Raw genomic sequence first — 13883 nt, 5'->3', positions numbered from 1 at the left:
TGCTAAATAACATGGATCCTACAAGGTCACACCAATAAAGATTAATTAAAAATGCTCCTTAATTAATTTATTTGGCATGTATGGCATGACAAATAAATTGGTTTCGAAATCAAAACATGAGAAATATAATTATTCGGCTCTTGGAATAATTATATATGATACTACAATTAATTAGATTAATTAAAACAAGGAAAAATAAAACTTGGCCCAATAAATAAAGCCTATAATGGCTGTTGTTAATTATGACCCATGTTTATTTTAAGAGTTGTTTCCATAATTAAAAGTTTGTCAAAAATTGTTTACCATGTTTTTTTAAAACTGCTACACAGCATTTCTTATTTTGACCATATCTATCTCAATAGATATCCATTTTTAGCGTTCTATATATTTATGAAAATTAAGGTGAAATAAAAGATCTAGAACTTTTCCTTTATTAAGAAAATCTAATTCGAAATATATCATGTTCAAAATCGTGGTAGAACTTGGTGCTTAATTTAGACTACTATATTATGAAAACTGGTGCGTATGTTTTATAATTGGACCATAGAGCTCTCATATGATGTCTGTTTTGGGCGTACTATATATGGATGGAAAGTTAAAAGAAAGGTCTATAACTTTGTATTCTGAAGCAAAACATAATTCAAATTAGATTATGGTCAAAAACATGGGATTAATTTTGGAAACATAAGTCACATTTATTGTTTGCTATATATAGTCTCTCTCATTCCTTTTGAATTAAAGTTTTGTTATATATAGGGATTAAGAAGCGAGTAAATTTTGATTTTTTTTATTAATTTCTTGGTGGATGCCGTGAAGGACTTGTACTTTGGAGTCTCATCTTGGTGCAAGGCGTTCTAGTTCACACACATATCAATCACCAAGTCACTGCAAGACATCAATCACTATTAGCATCAACAAAGAGGTGAAAGATTTTCAAATCCTACATCTCAAGAACTTTCATTCCTTGTTTGGAGACAAGAAGTAAAATGTATGATATTTATTAATTTGAAATTTTTATTTTGGTTTGATTTCAGTCACACATGATGTTCTTTTGATACTTTTCTTGTCAATTTTTTTAAAATTTCACTGCCTTAAACACCATAAAACCCAACAATATTTTCAATTAATTTTGAAGTTAATTTAAGTGTTTAAACCATCAAAATTGACATTTGCATCTCAAATATGATCTAGGTACCACACTCTATGACTATTTTGTTCTCACTATCTCAATTCCGTCATTTACTACCGAATTAATTAAGTCAACAAATTATAAAGCATTTTCCAATCGATCATAAAACATTTTTAAGTTAAACTATAGCTCAAGCGTTGCACCAAAGAAATCTGTATCAGGATTCTGAAAACCTAAAACAAAATGATACTAACAGTTACAAAATCTAACGTACAAGTGCAAAAGGGTTTCTAGAAAGATGTTTTATGAAAGTGGAGAGACATGAGCGCCTAACCGACCACGTACGGTTAAGGGTAATAATATTGACAGAGCTGCTTTGGTTTTATGCAGCGCATGAATCATATGATTTTTCATCGTCTCTTGATTGACGCTGCGTGAAGTCAAACTAGCTCTGTCAATAATTTTGCTGGACATGTAGTTAGGAAGAAATATACAGTTAGAGGCGGTGGTTTGGGATCTTGCCGTATATATATATATTCAGTAGCACTAAAAAGACTACCACAGCCGTTCGACGATCTCATCCGACGGTTATTACAAAAGGAGCGACGTGGCCGTCTAAAATTGCAATATTTTTTTTGTATAATCCAATATACAGTTATGGCTTTGCGCCTTTGCGGTTTCCTTTATTGTTTTTTTTTTTTTTTGAAATTAAGTTGTTTTGTTAAATTAAAACTGGAGGTGTTCATCTAACAAAAAAGTTTGTTATCCATACAATTCGCATTAATTTACAAAAATAAAAAAATATAAAAATTACAATTCGCAATAAGAATTTTAATTGATAGAATTTAATTTGCATAATTGTTTTTTTTTTATTAAATGGCTCTGGTATACCCAACATTTTTTAAATGTTATATCTTATTCTCGAGAATTGAAACCGCATATGAAGAGACGATGACTCATGCACTACACTAAGTCCGCAGTTACTTGCATATTTATTTAATAAATTGGTTTTTCGATTTGTTCTCTATTATTTTTTTAAGCAAAGGGAAAAAACTTGCAGCATTTACAACAATTTGCGCATAACAAATATTTTTGATTAATTTTGAAGTTGGTTTAAGTTTTTAAACAATAAAAATTGACATTTATATCACAATCCCGTTATTTTTTTTTCCTCCTGAATTAAATCAGCAAATTATATATAAGCATTTTCCAATAGATTTATAAAACATTTTGTAAATTAATCTATAGCTCAAGCAATGCACAAATATAAATTGCAATCATTCGGCTTGTGAGTCTTAATCATTTGTTCTTTATTATTGTTAAATATAGTTACATACTTACAATAAATAAACTACAATTTCTTATCGCACATTATCTCTATTTAATAGTAAATTGTAAATTCACTATATTTAATAAACTACAATTTCTTATCGCACATTCTCTCTATTTAATAATAAATTGTAAATTCGCTCTATTTAATAAACAACAATTTCTTATCGCACATTCTCTCTATTTAATAATAAAATGTAAAAAGCCCAACTGGAAAGAAAAAAAAACTGTAACTGTAATTTATTCCAATATTTATTTTTGCTCCATCCAAACATCGAATAGCTCAAAAAAAAAAAAATTCTATTTTCAGGTTAGTGCTATTCTTGTTCCATCCAAACACACCTCAAAAAAATTGTGCTATTTTTGAATTAGTACTATTATTGCTCCATCCAAACACACCATGCAAGAACTAAACAGAGCTATCTCAAAATAATAGTGCTATTCTTGAATTAGTACTATTCTTGCTCCATCCAAACACACCAGCTGCAAGAACTAAACAGAGCTCTCTCAAAATAATAGTGCAATTCTTGAATTAGTACTGTTCTTGCTCCATCCAAACACACTATGCAAGAACTAAACAGAGCTCTCTCAAAATAATAGTGCTATTTTTGAATTAGTACTATCCAAACACACCATGCAAGAACTAAACAGAGCTATCTCAAAATAATAGTGCTATTTTTGAATTAGTATTATTCTTACTCCATCCAAACAAGAACTAAATAGAGCTCTCTCAAAATAATAGTGCTATTTTTGAATTAGTACTATTCTTACTCCATCCAAACACATCCTGCAAGAACTAAACAGAGCTCTCTCTATCTTGTACTAAATAGGCACCATATAAGAAATTTAAATTATATAATAAATCAATAATAATAGTTTGTTTTCTCTTAAAATTTAAACAGATAGAGAGATGGCCTCTGAAGAAGATCAAAATCAAGCGAAGAGACCAAGACTAAGAAGAGATGGCTTCTCAACTATTGCAACCGATCAAAAAGAAGACCAACAAAACCAAGACTACATAAGCCTTCTTCCTGACGACATCCTCCTCACCATCATCTCCAAACTCCAAACCCGTGATGCCGCTGTCACTACCGCCATCTCCAAGCGGTGGGCCCCACTCTTCAACATCCTCCCGTCCCTCAAAATCACTGCCGCTACCTTCAATCCAACACCCAGCGAGTGCTATGTGGAAAACAGTTACGGAATCAAATGGATCGATGAATTATACTCTCTTCTTCGTTCACGCAAAACTGCTCTCAAGAAATTCCACATAGCTGTTCATATACTCGAACCATATGCAGATCATTTCTATGATGTTTTTGCCAGTATCTGTGCTGCGGGTGTGGAGAATCTGTCGATCACAAACACTGACGTCGATTGCTATTACTGGATACCCTCACCAGTGTTTGATTGCAGCACAATTGTTAAGTTGGAGATCACCAAATGTTGGCTGGAGGTGCCGTTGAAATTAACCGGCCTTCGGTCGGTCAAATCACTGGTGCTCCGGGAAGTTGTAGTGGCTGATGACGAATTCCAAAGGATCATTTCACAGTGCAAGGCAATCGAAAAATTGGTCATTATTGATTGCCTCAGGATCAAGAACATTGTCATTCATGCACTGAGATTGTCAGAGTTGGTGATCACTTTTGAATGCCCGGTTCGAGTAGTGCTTAAAAGTGCGCCACGACTGGTCTCTGTGGCAATTTTATTTGATAATAGTTATGATTTGTGGAAGGATAACGGTTATGACGATGAGGAGAGCGATGGAGAATTCAGTGAGGGCACCAATGAGGCTAAAAATCTTATGGCTTTTCTAAACGGGCTTCGCGGTGTTAAGGATCTTCATCTGAACTTCTTCAATGACTACCGCATGGTATGTTTCTGATTAAGTTCAACTCAATTATGTATTTATGCTGATTCGAATAATTTCTGAATTAATGAGCTGTTACTGGGAACAAGTTCTAATAATTATGTGTGTAATGATTTTTATGCTAGATTTTGTCAAAAGATGTGATGACCTTACCAACAAGGCTATCTCCAGAGTGCTACTTGGTGGAGCTCAAGAAATTATGCATTTGTATCCCCTTCAATTACAATACTTTCAATATGGTGATATCCTGTCTGCTCAACAGCTCTCCGAATTTAATGGAGATTATCATCTGTGTAAGTATTACTATCTATGTACCAGCCACTAATTTAAGCTATCTCTAAGTACTGTATTTACTGAGGGTTAATTGGCATAGTTTGGCATAAATATTAGTAGTCCAGATTTAGCCAGAAGTTGAATAAATAAGGATAAAGAGAAAGAAGATGAAATATAAGAAAAAGATCATCAATGGCATGGTTGCAAGAAATTTTAATTGTATTTTTTTTCTTTCATTTTGATTCTAGGTTAAGACGAATTTTTACTCCTACAATAAACCTAAAGCTCTAGAGTTGAATTTTTGGGAGAAACAATTGGCAGCAGAGTGTGTTAAACATCACTTGACAACTGCCACATTTTATTTGGATGACTATTTGTCGGAGGATTGTTTCATCTTCTCAAAATTTCTACTACGAAATGCTGCTAATCTCAAGAATATGAACATATTCTATGACAGGAATCTTAAGAACATACCAAATATAGCAGAGAAAATAAAAAATGAACTCTCTGCTATTCACATTGCATCTCTAGATGTTGAGATTATGGTCGAACCCATTATTTCAAGGTATAGGGATATATGTACGGAGTTTTTAATCTCCAAATAATCCAGCACTTATCTATTTTGGTAATATTTTGTTTTGTAATCGAACTATGGTGCTTGAGATTATGTGTTGTTTCATTTTGATATATATTTCAATGTCTGACATAGGTATAACTTGAGATGTTAAATCATTTTTGTTCAAATGGTTTTTGTTTGATTTAGGAGCATATATAATTTTTGTTTTGCTATGAATTGTGGAAGAACTGAATGATAGCTTTTTAATGTTTTCGAAGCAAAATTTCATATTTCATTCTGATAAATGATTTGGTTATTTGAAAATTATTGTGGAGAATAAACTGCTACACAAGAGAGATGGTTATTTTGCTCTAATTAACAACATATTACAATGATATTCTGCTGGAATGAATTTAGAGTGTTCTCATATATATTTGGTTATTATAAAATGAGGAGGGTTCAAATGCCTCCATTTTTTGTGCCTCCACCATGCCTCCATTTTTTAAAACTTAAAAATCAAAATAAAACCGTTGGATATGATCTACATCATTTTATCTATGCACATGTAAAAAATTATGACATTTCAATTTTATTTTGATTGTCATCAAGAGCTTATAAAAAATGCACTAATTTGGATGATTTCTAGACGTTGATTTTTGAACTTATTGATTCACATAAAAACAAAATTGAAATGTGATAATTTTTTTATGAGCACATAGAGAAAATAACATAGACCACATCTAACGGTTTTATTTTGACTTTTAAGTTTTAAATCTTGAGTTATTAAAGTTTTAAAAAATGGAGGCATGATGGAGGCACAAAAAATGGAGGCATTTGAACCCTCATCTTATAAAATATAATGATATTGTTCAAACAAAAATCAATAAATGCATTCATAGTGGAATCAAACTGAGCTTGTGTTTCAAACTTTCTGTCAACAATCACAGCAAAAGAACTTACTAGCAAATAAAACTAATTTATAGTACAACCTAACTTTGATGCATGTTTGGGTCGGATCAGGGGGTTGCTAGCTACCTATCGATGGATCCGACCCAAACATGCATCAAAGTGAAGTAACAAAATAGTAGGGCTCAGTTTGGTTTTGAGTTGTTGGTTTCTTCTTATAAGGGGTTGTTTTACAATATTATAGTTTTTTTGTGTTTAGTTGAAGATCTTTGCTTCTTTTGGTTAGGTGCTATATTGTAGATTGTATTGTTTTAGATGTATGTTTCACATTTGTAGTTCTTTCCTAAACGGTCTGGTACCAGAGGTTTGATATCGACTTCTATGATATTGTAGATTTCTTTTATAAGAAATCGGTGGTTTATCCATTTTTATCAAAAAAAAAAAAAAAAAAAATCACGGATCTTGTGACTATGCCACCCCAACCCAAGAAAAGAAAGGTATTTGGAAAGAACAACCCATAATTTAAATAGAACAACCTGCTGCACTGAAATTTGGGCTTTCAAATTTTTTGTAGACTGAAGATAAAAGGCCCATTGTGGTCTATCTAATAAATGAGGAAGTTTCTTTCAGTGTAATATTACTGGACTAGAGAACACATGTAAATGTTTTAAGAAATGAGATTTTTTTCATGGCTCGTTGGTGTTAAACCGTGTAAATATTCAGTAATATATAAATAACCAGTAAACCCCACTTGTAGTTTCTAACTTCTAATTCTCTCCCTTACATTCTTCCAAATAATATTTTCTTTTTGTTTTCTCGATTTTCAATTTAGAAAAGGGATGTGATTGTATTAATTTTTTTTTTTTGGCATCTTGATGTATGATGATGTTCTAATACTTACTGGACCATGTAATCCCATTACCGGTAAGGTACTGATGTGTATTAATACAGATGGTGTACAATTACTGAAATGTGTCAGTCTAATATATAACTATGAAATGCCAGTAAGCATCACCAAGCAGTAAGATATATATTGTAATGAAAATTTATTTATCTTTTTTTTTTTTCAATTTAAGAATACAATCAAGTTTACTCAAGTCCAGTTTAAGGTTGTAATAGAATTTTATTCTATTTGCTAGTAAGTTAGGTTGTAATATAAATTAGTTTTATTTGCTAGTAATTAGTTCTTTTGCTGTGATTGTTGACAGAAAGTTTGAAACACAAGCTCAGTTTGATTCCACTATGAATGGATTTATTGATTTTTGTTTGAACAATATCATTATATTTTATACATAATAACCAAATATATATGAGAACACTCCTTTAAATTCATTCCAGCAGAACATCATTGTAATATGTCGTCAATTAGAGCAAAATAAGCATCTATCTTGTGTAGCAGTTTATTCTCCACAATAATTTTCAAATAACCAAATCATTTATCATAATGAAATATGAAATTTTGCTTCGAAAACATTAAAAAGCTATCATTCAGTTCTTCCACAATTCATAGCAAAACAAAAATTATATATGTTCCTAAATCAAACAAAAACCATTTGAACAAAAATGATTTAACATCTCAAGTTATACCTATGTCAGACATTGAAATATATATCAAAATGAAACAACACATAATCTCAAGCACCATAGTTCGATTACAAAACGAAATATTACCAAAATAGATAAGTGCTGGATTATTTGGAGATTAAAAACTCCGTACGTATATCCCTATACCTTGAAATAATGGGTTCGACCATAATCTCAACATCTGGAGATGCAATGTGAATAGCAGAGAGTTCATTTTTTATTTTCTCTGCTATATTTGGTATGTTCTTAAGATTCCTGTCACAGAATATGTTCATATTCTTGAGATTAGCAGCATTTCGTAGTAGAAATTTTGGGAAGATGAAACAATCCTCCGACAAATAGTCATCCAAACAAAATGTGGCAGTTGTCAAGTGATGTTTAACACATTCTGCTGCCAATTGTTTCTCCCAAAAATTCAACTCCAGAGCATGAGGTTTATTGTAGGAGTAAAAATTCGTCTTAACCTAGAATCAAAAAGAAAGAAAAAAAATACAATTAAAATTTCTTGCAAACATGCCATTGATGATCTTTTTCTTATATTTCATCTTCTTTCTCTTTATCCTTATTTATTCAACTTCTGGCTAAATCTGGACTACTAATATTTATGCCAAACTATGCCAATTAACCCTCAGTAAATACAGTACTTAGAGATAGCTTAAATTAGTGGCTGGTACATAGATAGTAATACTTACACATATGATAATCTCCATTAAATTCGGAGAGCTGTTGAGCAGACAGGATATGACCATATTGAAAGTATTGTAATTGAAGGGGATACAAATGCATAATTTCTTGAGCTCCACCAAGTAGCACTCTGGAGATAGCCTTGTTGGTAAGGTCATCACATCTTTTGACAAAATCTAGCATAAAAATAATTACAGACATAATTATTAGAACTTGTTGCCAATAACAGTTCATTGATTCAGAAATTATTCCAATCGGCATAAATGCATAATTGAGTTGAACTTAATCAGAAACATACCTTGCGGTACTCATTGAAGAAGTTCAGATGAAGATCCTTAACACGGCGAAGCCCGTTTAGAAAAGCCATAAGGTTTTTAGCCTCATTGGTCCCCTCACTGAATTCTCCATCGCTCTCCTCGTCGTCATAACCGCTATTCTTCCACAAATCATAACTATTATCAAATAAAATTGCCACAGAGACCAGTCGTGGCGCACTTTTAAGCACTACTCGAACCGGGCATTCAAAAGTGATCACCAACTCTGACAATCTCGGTGCACGAATGACAATGTTCTTGATTCTGAGGCAATCAATAATGACCAATTTTTCTATTGCCTTGCACTGTGAAATCATCCTTTTGAATTCGTCATCAGCCACTATAACTTCCCGGAGCACCAGTGATTTGACCGACCGAAGGCCGGTTAATTTCAACGGCACCTCCAGCCAACATTTGGTGATCTCCAGCTTAACAATTGTGTTACAATCAAACACTGGTGAGGGTATCCAGTAATAGCAATCGACGTTAGTGTTTGAGATCGACAGATTCTCCACACCCGCAGCACAGATACTGGCAAAAACATCGTAGAAATGATCTGCATATGGTTTGAGTATATGAATAGCTATGTGGAATTTCTTGAGAGCAGTTTTGCGCGAACGAAGAACAGAGCATAATGCATCGATCCATTTGATTCTGTAACGGTTCACATAGTACTCGTTGGGTGTTGGATTGAAGGTAGCGGCAGTGATTTTGAGGGAGGGGAGGATGTTGAAGAGTGGGGCCCACCGCTTGGAAATGGCGGTAGTGACAGCGGCATCACGGATTGTGAGTTTGGAAATGATGGTGAGGAGGATGTCGTCAGGAAGAAGGCTTATGTAGTCTTGGTTTTGTTGGTCTTCTTTTTGATCGGTTGCAATAGTTGAGAAGCCATCTCTTCTTAGTCTTGGTCTCATCGTTGCAATAGTTGGGAAGCCATCTCTTCTTAGTCTTGGTCTCTTCGCTTGATTTTGATCTCGTTCGGAGGCCATCTCTCTATCTGTTTAAATTTTAAGAGAAAACAAACTAATTTTATTGATTTATTATATAATTTTAACTTCTTAGATGGTGCCTATTTATTACAATATAGAGAGAGCTCTGTTTAGTTCTTGCAGGATGTGTTTCGATGGAGCAAGAATAGTACTAATTAAAAAATAACACTATTATTTTGAGAGAGCTATGTTTAGTTCTTGCATGGTGTATTTGGATAGTACTAATTCAAAAATAGCACTATTATTTTGAGAGAGCTCCGTTTAGTTCTTGCAGGATGTGTTTGGATGGAACAAGAATAATACTAATTCAAAAATAGCACTATTATTTTGAGAGAGCTCTGTTTAGTTCTTGCAGGATGTGTTTGGATGGAGCAAGAATAATATTAATTCAAAAATAGCAGTATTATTTTGAGAGATCTCTGTTTTTTTCTTGCATGGTGTGTTTGGATAGCACTATTATTTTGAGAGAGTTCTGTTTAGTTCTTGCATGGTGTGTTTGGATGGAGCAAGAATAGTACTAATTCAAGAATAACACTATTATTTTGAGAGAGCTCTGTTTAGTTCTTGCATGGTGTGTTTGGATGGAGTAAGAATAATACTAATTCAAAAATAACACTATTTTTTTTAGGTGCGTTTAGATGGAGCAAGAATAGCACTAACCTGAAAATATAATTATTTTTTTAAGCTATTCGATGTTTGAATGGAGCAAACATAGTACTAACCCACCATTCTTTCTTTCTCTTATATGGAATTGTTCACTATTTTACTAACTCAATCCAAAATTCGGTTAGCTATTATTTTCAAATTTGAAATTAGCTTTATTCTTACTCTATTTCATACAAACCAACTAGTAATTAGAGTGATTTAAATAGTGGAATAAATTACAGTAAAAGTTTTTTTTTCTTTCCACTTGGGCTTTTTACAATTTATTATTAAATAGAGAGAATGTGCAATAAGAAATTGTAGTTTATTAAATAGAGCGAATTTACAATTTATTATTAAATAGAGAGAATGTGAGATAAGAAATTGTAGTTTATTAAATAGAGAGAATGTACAATTTATTATTAAATAGAGGTAATGTGCGATAAGAAATTGTAGTTTATTTACTGTAAGTATGTAACTATATTTAACAATAATAAAGAACGAATGATTAACACTCACAAGCGAATGATTGCAATTTACATTTGTGCATTGCTTGAGCTATAGATTAACTTACAAAATGTTTTCTTATTTCTAGAGTGTGTGGTACCTAGATCATATTTGAGATGCAAATGTCAATTTTGATAGTTTAAACACTTAAATTAACTTCAAAATTAATCGAAAATATTGTTGGGTTTTATGGTGTTTAAGGCAGTGAAATTTTAAAAAAATTGACAAGAAATTAAAGTATCAAAAGAACATTATGTGTGACTGAAATCAAACCAAAATCAAAATTTCAAATTAATAAATATCATACCTTTTGTTTCTTGTCTCCAAACAAGAAAGGAAAGTTCTTGAGATGTAGGATTTGAAAATCTTTCACCTCTTTGTTAATGCTAATAGTGATTGATGCCTTGCAGCGACTTGGTGGTTGATATGTAGCAAGATGGGACTCCAAAGTAGAAGTCCTTCACGGCATCCACCAAGAAATTAATAAAAAATCAAAATTCCCTCGCTTCTTAATCCCTATATATAACAAAACTTTAACTCAAAAGGAATGAGAGAGAGACTATATATAGCAAACAATAAATGTGACTTATGTTTCCAAAATTAATCCCATGTTCTACCATAATTTTGGCCATGATCTAATTCGAATTATGTTTTGCTTCAGAAGACAAAGTTATAGACCTTTCTTTTAACTTTTCATCCATATATAGTATGCCCAAAACAGACATCGTGTGAGAGATCTATGGTCCAATTATAAAACATACACGCCAGTTTTCAGAAAATGGTAGTCTCAATTAAGCACCAAGTTCTACCACGATTTTCAACATGATATATTTCGAATTAGATTTTCTTAATAAAAGAAATGTTCTAGATTTTTTTTTCACCTTAATTTTCATAAATATATAGAACGCTAAAAATGGATATCTATTGAGATAGATATGGTCAAAATAAGAAATGTTGCGTACCAATTTTGAAAAAACGTGGTAAATTAGTTTTGACAAACTTTTAATTATGAAAACAATTCTTAAAATAAACATGGGTCATAATTAACAACAGCCATTATAGGCTTTATTTATTGGGCCAAGTTTTATTTTTCCTTGTTTTAATTAATCTAATTAATTGTAGTATCATATATAATTATTCCAAGAGCCAAATATTTATATTTCTCATGTTTTGATTTCGAAACCAATTTATTTGTCATGCCATACATGCCAAATAAATTAAGGAGCATTTCTAATTAATCTTTATTGGTGTGACCTTGTAGGATCCATGTTATTTAGCAATACTGAAACTATTTTTGATTCCATGAATTACAAGTGACGCCTAGCAATATGCATTGTAATTACCCAAATGACACAGATGATAAATATCATATTGTATCACAATTCTTAAGAAACAATTGCCTCGTGTCAATTCCATGTCTTATGATACCATGAATAAATCCAATGTAGGAATGTGTGATCCTTGCAAATCCATTTGTTTCTTGATTATGAAATAATTCAGTTTTTATGATTAACTCCTTAATTATATGTGCACTTACTTGTATTATTTCATCAAGGGACCCAGTGATATCATCACTCATTATATGAGATATTGGTATTCTTGATAATTACTATCTCTCCACATAAGAGATACATATTGAGATAAAATCTGTATGACTTTCAATTACGGACATTATTGGATAATACCCACGAATATGCATTCTCATGTGAGATAAACAATCATTTCATACATGAATTCTTAACACAAATAAAACATTAATGATACAAACACAATCCATATTAAATATTTTATTTTGGTCAAGTCCAATCCCCTGATCTTTATTAGGTATTCATTTGATTAGATTGACAACTCTTTGTCATATGATCTGCAAAACATGATTATCATTTGATTCAAATGTTAATCGTATACTGGTAGTTAATATTCCTTGTTAATTACCAAGACTAGGGACACTTTAGAGTATTTATTAAATTCTTTATAGAGTTCTACAATTTCAAGTCCTCAACTTAGATGATCTATAAGTAATAAAATACTTAAAAGAACAAAATGATAAACAAAATCATTCAATTAATAAACAAAACTTAAAATACAATAATTCTATAATTAACTTCTAGATAACAACACTAACAAATATATATTATGCATGCAAATTGGTGTAAATTCTACAATAATTTTTTAGAACCCTATTTGAAAATCACTGGTTTTTAATCGAAAATTATTGTTTTTTGAAGATTCTGGACTATCCAAAATAGTATTCTTTTTTTTTTTGTAACTATCTAAAATAATAGTAAAAAAGTTCAAAAAATATAAAATTTAATCTCCAAGCATATTTTAATATTGTGTTGCTTGTATCGACTATTTAAACTATAAAAATGAAAATAAGAATGTGAGGCATAAAAAACATGATATATTTGAATATTCGAATATTGCTCCAACAATAATTTGTGCAAGTGTTAGTTTTCATTTGAAGCATAATTGTTAATTTAGTTATTTAATCACTTTAAATGAGTGAGTTATAGTCTTGTTTGATTTCTATGATTTTTTTTCTCTTTTTGCTTCATAGATTGATGTTGTGTTGAATATGGTCATTGTAATCCGAAAATTAATTAATATTTTTATTCCCATAAATTTGTGTCATTTAGTCGTTGGAAGCCATTTGTTCAAATTTGTTTGAATAAACATGACATGGGATGTTGTTAATTTTATAATACCAACAGAAATTTCAGAAGGAAAATTTCAGGTAAAGCTCGGCTGAATAGTGAAAATTTAACAAATTAATTGTTTTAATCAGAAAAAAAAAAAAAAATATATATATATATAGGCTAATGTGCTTTTGGTAGCATATGGGCCGAAATACACACGGTCCAAATTTGAAATTTCAAAATTCAAAAAAGTCGATCTAAACCGTTCATCTTGTTCTCCATATTAATATGTGCTTGGAGACCAAAGTTTACATTTTTCTGAATTTTTTTACTATTTATTAAGCCACTTGGAAAATTGCTAATCCAACGGTGGCTTAACAAAACAGTAAAACCGTTGGATTAGCGATTTTCAAAGTGGCTTAATAAATAGTACAAAAATTCAGAAAAATGTAAACTTTGGT

The 13883-nt window shown here is 31.3% G+C and overlaps 2 protein-coding genes across 2 annotated transcripts; one reads left to right on the top strand and one right to left on the bottom strand.

Annotated features, from left to right (window-relative positions):
- The first annotated feature begins 3368 nt into the window (after window positions 1-3368).
- Window positions 3369-5329, top strand: LOC144547779 (putative F-box/FBD/LRR-repeat protein At4g00315). The gene is made up of 4 exons (XM_078296473.1): window positions 3369-4331; window positions 4454-4621; window positions 4850-5166; window positions 5311-5329. Exons 1-4 carry the CDS (start codon window positions 3369-3371, stop codon window positions 5327-5329), a joined length of 1467 nt encoding a protein of 488 aa, XP_078152599.1.
- Window positions 5330-7754: 2425 nt separating this feature from the next.
- Window positions 7755-9634, bottom strand: LOC144547778 (F-box/FBD/LRR-repeat protein At3g26920-like). Its single transcript, XM_078296472.1, has 3 exons — window positions 8630-9634; window positions 8340-8507; window positions 7755-8111 (listed from the first exon to the last, which is right to left on the bottom strand). Exons 1-3 carry the CDS (start codon window positions 9632-9634, stop codon window positions 7755-7757), a joined length of 1530 nt encoding a protein of 509 aa, XP_078152598.1.
- Between the last annotated feature and the right edge of the window lie 4249 nt (window positions 9635-13883).

This window comes from Carex rostrata, chromosome 32 (genome assembly GCF_964058835.1).
Source record: "Carex rostrata chromosome 32, lpCarRost1.2, whole genome shotgun sequence".
In the NCBI taxonomy this organism is placed as follows: domain Eukaryota; kingdom Viridiplantae; phylum Streptophyta; class Magnoliopsida; order Poales; family Cyperaceae; genus Carex; species Carex rostrata.
The sequence above is the reverse complement of the archived record's forward strand: the minus strand, read 5'-3'. Positions and strand labels throughout refer to the sequence as shown.

Excerpts from the sequence above, each read along its gene's own strand:
- LOC144547779 (XM_078296473.1), top strand. The coding sequence starts at position 3,369 with ATGGCCTCTGAAGAAGATCAAAATCAAGCGAAGAGACCAAGACTAAGA. Across the intron at positions 4,332-4,453 it reads TCTTCAATGACTACCGCATG|ATTTTGTCAAAAGATGTGAT; the intron begins GTATGTTTCTGA and ends TTTTTATGCTAG. Across the intron at positions 4,622-4,849 it reads TAATGGAGATTATCATCTGT|GTTAAGACGAATTTTTACTC; the intron begins GTAAGTATTACT and ends TTTTGATTCTAG.
- LOC144547778 (XM_078296472.1), bottom strand. The coding sequence starts at position 9,634 with ATGGCCTCCGAACGAGATCAAAATCAAGCGAAGAGACCAAGACTAAGA. Across the intron at positions 8,508-8,629 it reads TCTTCAATGAGTACCGCAAG|ATTTTGTCAAAAGATGTGAT; the intron begins GTATGTTTCTGA and ends TTTTTATGCTAG. Across the intron at positions 8,112-8,339 it reads TAATGGAGATTATCATATGT|GTTAAGACGAATTTTTACTC; the intron begins GTAAGTATTACT and ends TTTTGATTCTAG.